This window comes from Dipodomys spectabilis, unplaced genomic scaffold (assembly GCF_019054845.1).
Source record: "Dipodomys spectabilis isolate Male_0828 unplaced genomic scaffold, ASM1905484v1 ptg000205l, whole genome shotgun sequence".
NCBI lineage: Eukaryota > Metazoa > Chordata > Mammalia > Rodentia > Heteromyidae > Dipodomys > Dipodomys spectabilis.
The window spans coordinates 4,062,770-4,071,441 of record NW_024870882.1 but is presented as its reverse complement, the minus strand read 5'-3'; the positions used below and the strand labels follow the sequence as shown (position 1 = coordinate 4,071,441).

Sequence of the window (8,672 nt, the reverse complement as noted above, 5' to 3'; positions counted from 1 at the left end):
ACAAGAACAAGGGATCTGTGTGCCCTGGAACTGTGTACTCCCTTGGGCCTGGTTGTTGGGAGTGGGAGCTTGGGAGGACCTAGGAGTGCAGCCTGCAGGGGATGGCTTCCCTGGAGGACAGAGAGCAAGTCCAACACTTAGTAAAGATATGAGTCCTGCTAGTATGGAGTGCAACAGCTTAGGTCAGATTCTGTGTCTTCTCATCATGACCTCTGATGGGCAAGGCGAACCCTATTTTAAATCTTGAGCTGTGATCTTCAGATCTCAACCTCCTGAGTACCTAGGATTATTGGCATGAGCCTCTGGCACTGTGACTCTGGTTCTTTTTGGTATATTAGGGTTCGACCTAAAGGCTTTAGGCTTGCCAGTCAAGTCTTCTACCAGCTTTTCTGTCTTGGGCATTTCTGAGATGGAGACTTAATATATGCTCAGGCTGGGGTGGATCACAGTCCTCCTGTATGTGACAGGCATGATCCACCAGGGTTGGTCCTCTGTAGTTGGCATGGTAGACATGTAGTGCCACGCTCAGTCATTGGTTTAGATGGATTGTCACAAACTCAGTCCACAGCAGCCCATTTTTGACCACAGGTGAAGCTCTGGGTTGGACCTCAACCGTTGGACTTCAATCTCCTCATGGGACAGTTTTGAGAAAAGAAGGGATTAAAACAGAGGGATCTCAAGAGCAGGGGCAGGCACAGAGGGAGGGGCCATCAGATACGGTTCTTGGCAGTTCTGTGAGTATATGAAAGAAAATACCCGGAAAGATCTCAGATGGTTTTGTGTTATTAATGTTGTGACAGGTATGGGATTATGAAACAAAACATGACTCTCTTTCTTTAATACCCAATCCCCATGAGGAATGGGATACTTCACTTTGTTCAGTTTTGAAGCTGGGGAAACTGAGGCACAGAGAAGCTGGGTGACCTACTTATGACTCCCAGCTGACAGGAAGCTCGGTCTGACTTCTCTGCCGTGCTCCCTAGGACAATGGGTGTTATTCAGTCTACTTCTTGTGGTGGGAAGTCCATTTCTTTTCAGTCGTGGGGCTTGAACTCTGGGCCTGGGGCAGCTCCCTGAGCTCGCAGCTCAAAGCTAGCACTCTACCACTTGAGTCACAGAACCACTTCCAGTTTTCTAGTGGTTCTTTGGAAATAAGAATCTCACAGATGTTCCTGCCAGGGCTGGCTATAAACCATAATCCTCATATCTCTGCCTCCACTGTACTTAGGATTACAGGCCTGAGCAACAGGTACCTGGCTTAAGTGTAATTCTGACCTTCTTTCTTTTCTCTCTCTCTCTCTCTCAGGAACTGATTGAATGGGTGCTGGAGGAGTTGGCCCAGCATTCTCAATGTGGTTGGAACCAAGGTGGCCCTCTCATTCTGGAGGTGGGCTGTAGGTCAGGAGCTGTCTCGCTCAGTCTGTTGTACCAGCTCCATGAGGTAAGTCCCTCTGTGCCCTGGCTAGACCGTGACAGTTATTCATTGTCTATCTAGCCTTACTGGATTCAGTACTGTGATCAATGCCCTTTTCTAGCAAAAATTTCTGGCTAAAATTATGATACATAGTTATGGAATGAAAATTTAATGCCATCTTAAGAGAGTCATTTAGTGTTCTGGGAATGTGGCTTCATGGTAAAGTGATTGTCTAGCATGCATGAAACCCTGGGTTCAATTCCTCAGTAACACATAAACAGAAAAAGAAACACTGGAAGTGGTCCTGTGCCTCAAGTGGTAAAGGGTTAGAATTGAGAAAAAAAAAAAAAAGCTGAGGAATAATTCCCAAGCGCTGAGTTTCAGCCCCAGGACTGCCAAAACAACAAGAGCAACAGCAACAACAATGAACATTTAGTTAGTAAATGCAAAATAAAGAACCCATACTTGGAATATATAATTGTTCCTTCCATAGTAATACTTGACAATAGTCCCTAATTCATGTACTTTACCTATATTAGGATACTGTGCTGAAAAATTGTTTTGTTCATTAGGTCAGGGCAATTAATTCCAGGAATGTGCTTAGATGTAAGGTGTAGATTAATTCTGGAAATTCACATATTCCAGGATTTTGAGAGGGGTCACTGCTAATCACAATGAGAAGGGTAGTCTAAGTGAGATTTGGAAATCATTTTGGCCAATCATAGCACCAAAAAGGTAGAGGCTAATTCACAGTCGTGACAGAAGAGAAGGAATAACACAAGATGGAAGGAAAAAAATGATAGTAGCTAAGGTATAGCAGAAACAGTTGTAGAGAACCATTTTTGGTTATTGAAGAACTAGTTATCAACTAGGCTTATTCCTCATTGTTTTAGCATTCTAAATCTCTTAGGCTAGATAAATGTGTCTCCTTCTATGCTGTTCTTTCATACCTGATATCCTTTGCTTTCTGAAAATCTGTCTTTCTATATTTCTCTATGAACATTTCCTAATACTAAATACACCTACACAGATGTCACAGGATGCTAATGTAAGGGTCCCATAGCTCATGAGTCATTAATGTAACAAAATGGAAACGGAGGAGATACTTATTGCTACCTCAATTTTTCTGAAAAGCTGCAATGTCATCATTTGCTTCAAATTTCCATTCTTTGTCTACATAGTATCATTAAGTGCACATAAATGCAAATATGAGCCGGGTGCTGGTGGCTCTTGCCTGTAATCCTAGCTAAAACCAGAGGATTGTGATTCAAATCCAGCCTGCTCAGGAAAGTCCATGAAACACTTATCTTCAATTAGCCACCAGAAACCAAGAAGTGGTGCTGTAGCTAAAGTGGTACAGCATTCAAGTTGAGCTGAAGAGCTGAGAGACAGTGCTCAGGATCAGTGTTCAATCCTCACAATCAAAAAAAAGTGCAAATATGGCTTTAAGTTTCCCCCAAAGTAATGATTAAGTCAATAGTAATCTTCCCAAAGGATTCAGTGCATCTACTTTTGCTGAGTTATTTAAGTTATGGCTTCTTTGATGAACTTATTCTCTTCTTTAAAAATTGTCAAATATTAGCTTTATCATAAACTTCATCTAATATTTCTTGGTTCAAAAGAGAAGTCCAAGCAGTTGTTGTCACTTAGCTTTCTTACTGTCTTAGTTCAAAGCCAACCAGGCAGGAGAGTCTGTCAAACTCTTATCTGAAATTAAACACCAAAAAACCAGAAATGGAGTTTTGGCTCAAGCAGTTGTGTACTAGCTTTGGGGGAAGGTCGGAAAGAAACACAACTGTTCAGGGACAGGGTCCAGCCTTTGAGTTCAAGCCCCAGAAGTAGCACAAAGTAAACAAACAAGCAAACAACACAAACCCTGGGTATTTCTTTGGGACTCTCCTTAAAGGAGTAGTGGTCCGATAAGAGGCTGGTTTTGCTGATCATACTCTGGATCCTGCTTTTTTGAAATCTTTATTGCTATGGAAAACTCAGGAGCAGACTAAAGGAATTGATAACTGACTCCTGCAACAAGAGAATCATCTCAGGAGTGAAACATCCATCCATAAGACACTTCAAAACCTCCATATCTTTGTTTATTTGCAGTAGAACACTTTTAAAACAAAGTTATTTCCTTTTGTTATGCTGGCCTTCAAATGGCATATTGTTTCCTTTTGTAATACTCTCAACTACAAGTTTAGAGACAAGTTTTATATGAATAAAGAACACACTCAAAATTGTCATGGAGAAAGTTTCCTTCAAGCCTTGAATTCTTTTCTTGTACAGTAAAAAGAAAAGCGAAAGTTAACTTGAACTTTGTCATTCCTCTATGCTCAATTCATCTCCTGAGATCAATTTCCACATCTAGTAACAGTTACTTCGGCTTACTTCCAGTAACAATCTATGGTGCTGCTCCAGAAAAAAAATGAATGTTTTCTGGCTTCATTGAAATAGCACAAGGACACTTTTGGACATGAGGTAACACGTGTTTCAGAGACAACTTAGTAAGGAGAAAATATGAAATTAAAATTGCTTATGAATACTTTTTTCATGAGTACATTTTGTTCAAAGTTCTTAAGTGATCTGTAAATTATGGTGAATTTTAAATGGGAGAAGGTTCTCAGATCATTTTTTGTGAGTGTACTTGCTGTGCATTAATTTCCCAAGTGTACACGAGTGAACTGTAAGAGAAACAATAGCAATAATAGGAAAGAGAAGTTCTGTGTTTATATAAAAGGCTTCAGTAAAATATAGAACACTCTACAAATAAGACAACATTGAAACAATAAAGCCAAGTCCAGTATGTAGATTTATGGGAGTGATATAGAGAAAGTATTACTTGTATGTGGAAGATGAAGGCTCTTCCTTTCTAAATCAAGCTTTATCTAAATCACGTAATTTTGTAAAAAGGAGAATGGAAGAATGATTGTTTCCAATGCAAGTCACGTATGAGAGAATGGACTTAACTGGAAAAAAATAGGAATTATACTAGCAATGAATCTTGTGGCTAAGATCACATTTCTTTTTTTTCCGTTTCTTAAATTCTTTTTGTAGTTGTTGGTTGTGGTACTTGAAGTCTGGGACTGGGCACTGTCCTTCCGCAACACAGCTCAAGGCTAGTGCTCTTCCACTTGAGCCACAGTGCCACTCCCAGTTTTCTGGTAGTTATTGGAGAAAAGAGTCTCCAGGACTTTCCTACCTGGGCTGGCTTTAAACCCCAATCCTCAGATCTCACCACACCCAGCTTAGGACCACATTTCTAACATTGTATACTCAAGATATGTAATGTATATGTTCATCTATCTTTATATTAATTCTTGAGTTAAAAATCTGGGCTACAGGTTAGACTTAACACTCACAAAAGTGTTTGTAGTTTAAAAGTTGATACTCCTGGGAACGCGCCGCGGGCGGGCGTGCGTGACGCCATGACGCCGTGCGCGTAGCGACGGCGGCGCAGGGGGTGGGCCCGCCGCACGGCGTCGGAGGAGGAAGTTGCTCCCACTGCGCCCACCGTCGGCTCGGGGGCGCGGAGCAGAGTCCTAGTCCACGCCGCCGCGTCGCCTTCGCCGCCAGCTCCCCTCCATGTGCCCCGGCGCCCCCCTTCCTCAGGCCGCCGCTTACCCCGGGGTCTATGGAAGTAATGGAAGGACCCCTCAACCTGGTTTGCAGTTCATTCGCCGTGGTGGCACTGGAAGACCACCCAACGGAGGATTCGTTTATGCCATCGGACCGCCCCACCTCACTGTTGTAGAAGAGCCCGGCATGGGCTTAAATTACAGAGAGAAGCAATAGAGTCTGGTGGTGAAGCCAGGCTCATCAGCAGAGCAGAGGAGCAGACCGTTTATTAGCTTTGGGGAAATACGAAGAGGCTATTTCTTGTCACAAGAAGGCTGCAGCATATCTTTGTGAGGCCATGAAGCTGACACAGTCTGAGCAGGCCCATTTATCACTGGAATTGCAAAGGGATAGCCACATGAAACAGCTGCTCCTCATCCAGGAGAGATGGAAAAGGGCAAAGCGCGAGGAATGGCTGAAAGCTCAGCAGAACACAGACAAAGACGTGGCTACCCATCTTCAGGCATCTCACAAGCCCTCTGCTGAGGATGGGGAGGCTCAGAGCCCCCTTCTTTCTCACAAGTACAGCCCTTCTGTGGAGAAACACCTCCCTGAAATTCATGGGGTCTTTGACAGAGATCCAGACACACTTCTGTTTTTACTTCAGCGAAAGAGTGAACCGACAGAGCCGTGTATAGGAAGCAAAGCCCCAAAGGATGACAAAACCATAATAGAGGAGCAGGCAACCAAAATTGCAGAACTGAAGAGGCATGTGGAGTTCCTTGTGGCTGAGAATGAAAGATTAAGAAAAGAAAATAAACAACTAAAAGCGGAAAAGGCCAGACTTCTAAAAGGTCCAGTAGACAAGGAACTGGACGTAGACGCTGACTTTGTAGAAAAGTCTGAGTTGTGGAGCTTGCCACCACAGGCAGAGGCTGCCACAGCCTCGTCAACTTGGCAGAAGTTTTCGGCAAGTACCGGGAAAGCCAAGGACATTCCAATACCGAGTCTTCCTCCCTTGGATTTTCCATCTCCAGAACTTCCACTGATGGAGCTCTCTGAAGATATTCTGAAAGGACTTATGAATAATTAAAATGAAAGCCATTGGAGGTCAGAAGAAGAAATTACTCAGTAACAGTTCATTAACAGTTACTCCAGAAATGAATAAAAAGGGAAAACCACACCTGAGGGTAATCCTGGAAATATATCATCATCTGGCACAATGTGGGAGAAGAGGCTTGCCAGGGCTTGAAAACAGTCACTGTGAAATGTGTCGCATGCCTGATTCACTGACTTGAGCTAATGATTCCGACTTGGCAGACACTAAACTTTTGGAGGTTTGTTTTCTCCTGATACAAACCAAATGGCTACCTGGAATAATTTTTTCGAGCAAGAATTTTTCTTCAGGGTTAAGTGTATAAAAACAGTATGGCACACATAATCTGTAATGCCATAAATGGTAATGCAAACCCTAAATAATATGGTAGCCTGAGGGGCCGCCTTGTAGCTGGAACATGCTTTCTATGATATAGTGACTGTATGCATTCTGTTATGCACATTTTGTTTGTTTAAACTATATGTGCCACACTTTGCACTACTCATAACATGATGATAACCTCAAGACTATCAGGAGAAATATAAATTTCCATTTTATGAAGAAAGGAACCAAATTTTAGTTACGCTTTTTTAAGAAAATTACCAGTTTACATAATTAATCAGGGTGCATTTTAAGTTCTAACTTTGTTATATAATGCATCATTTGAAAATACCAAGGAGGTATCCCTTGTATTTAATGATGCATGAGTGAAGTCATGCTAGTTGGCAGTATTTTGATTGTAAGAAATCAATAAAGTAATTGTGTTTCAAAAAAAAAAAAAAAAAAAAGTTGATACTCCTGGAAAAATAAAACCTAAAAAGGTAAAGGAGTCTGAGAAGTTCAATTTGCATCCAGCCTGGCAGAACAGGCTTTGAGACACTACCTATAATTAAACAGCCAAAAGCTGGAATACTAGTCATGAGCAAGATTGCTGAATAAGAGCATGAGGTTTTTGCATACATACATACAAACATACACATACACACAAAGGGACTTATATGTGCACACAAAAATACACAAATGAAACAACTCTCAGAATATGTAGAAAAGTTAGAAAACAATAGAAAATATGTCCTGAGTAAGACTAGAATCAAGTGATAATTTTTAATATTAAAAGCCCTCCAGTGAACTTTCCCTAAAAAAGTTGAGAATATTACATAGGTAGGAATCAGTGATAGTAAGAGAGTCAAGCAACGTTATTAATGGGATAGGATCCATGGAGGAATGAATCAGGGAAACCTGTAGGTGCATATAAAAATGTTCATCTCTTGTGTGAATTGTTAGAACATCTTTGAAAATAGTACATAAACAGTCTGAGCAGTCAGTCTAATGGATAAGATCATAGGAAAAGTTCAGAATTGCGAGTCTGTTTCTAGAGTAAATAAACAAACTATGGCAGGACAATGTGATACAAGCCTGGAATTCTAGCACTTCGTCAGGAGATTAGAGAATGTAATTACATTGCGATACCTTCCTTGGACCAGGTAGAACAACTTTGTCTCAATAAAACAAACCAAACAACAAAAAAGGAATACACAGTTGGAATTTGGGGCTAATTTTCTCATTATGTTTTGAGAAGTCAAGTTTCCTATTGAAACGCAAATTATATATATCCTCATTTGTGTTTTAAATGCTCTCTTATTACAGAACATTCTAGATGCAAAATGGCTCATTATTTCCGTCCAAAAATTTGCAAAACTAAGTAAGCACCATTCTGTTGGATTCCAAAGAAATGTTGAAGGATTACAAAAGCTTAAGCCTGGAGAAATAGCAAAGTTCATCTAATGTAGTACTTTGTAGACCTTGTTAAATTAGAATTTAGATTTAAAATATGTATTTTTATTTTGTTTGTAATTCTATGTTCTATAGGATACTACAAAATTCTTTTTAAGTAGAGGGATTAATGGACAAATTCACAAATGATTCTTGCATTCTATTTTCCTAGAATATTCTTTCAAGAGAGTTATAATTAGAACATAGTTAATAGATAATTCCCACAGTTCATGTATACCATGTTAATGTGAATAATCTAGACAGAGTTGCTAACAAATGGATGATATTAATTTATAAATTTAGAAAAACAGCAATTTTTGAGGGTTTGGTTTAAAATGATATGAAGAGAGTAGTTGTGTGACATCTTTTTTCAACCTCTAAGTAACACAGGAAGCCATTTCCTTATTTACGTGCCTCTGTATACATTGAGAAAAATGCTAGGTTTGGGGTTTGTACTCAACATTGTTTTTGTTTTATTGGTTTGCCTAGAGCTTGAACTCTTGGCCTGGACAGTGTCTCTGGGTCTGTTTATGCTCAAGGTTTAGGGCTCATGCCCTACCACTTCAACCTCAGTGCCACTTGTGTCTGGCTTTTGCGGAGAAGTATATTGGAGATAAGATTCTAAGAAACCTTCCTGCCAGGGTGGGCTTTGAAGCATAATTTTCCAATCTTAGCTTCCTGAATATCCATGATAATTAAAAAAGTATAAATATAAATAATATTTGCAAGTGATCTGATCTCAAGAATACCAGTGGAGGAAAAATTATGCAGCTCAGGTTATTGTGGTGTTCTTTCCAGAACACGGAGGGCATCACATTAGCAGAGGTGTAGTATTTT

The 8,672-nt window shown here is 40.5% G+C and overlaps 1 protein-coding gene across 2 annotated transcripts; it reads left to right on the top strand.

The window, feature by feature from the left end:
• The first annotated feature begins 4,867 nt into the window (after positions 1-4,867).
• On the top strand, positions 4,868-6,821 carry LOC122122128 (nuclear receptor-binding factor 2-like). Of its 2 annotated transcripts, none has more exons than XM_042696258.1 (2): positions 4,868-5,072; positions 5,308-6,821. In XM_042696258.1, exons 1-2 carry the CDS (start codon positions 4,994-4,996, stop codon positions 6,057-6,059), a joined length of 831 nt encoding a protein of 276 aa, XP_042552192.1. In that variant the 5' UTR covers positions 4,868-4,993; the 3' UTR covers positions 6,060-6,821. The 2 variants fall into 2 exon arrangements, with proteins under 2 accessions (XP_042552192.1, XP_042552191.1); XM_042696257.1 differs by having other exon boundaries at positions 5,223-6,821.
• Positions 6,822-8,672: the final 1,851 nt, after the last annotated feature.

What these genes read in the sequence shown, in the direction of transcription:
- LOC122122128 (XM_042696257.1), top strand. Translation starts at nt 5,043, where the DNA reads ATGGAAGTAATGGAAGGACCCCTCAACCTG. An exon ending in TGGAAGGACCCCTCAACCTG is followed by an intron (nt 5,073 to 5,222) that starts GTTTGCAGTTCA and finishes TGGTGAAGCCAG; the next exon opens with GCTCATCAGCAGAGCAGAGG.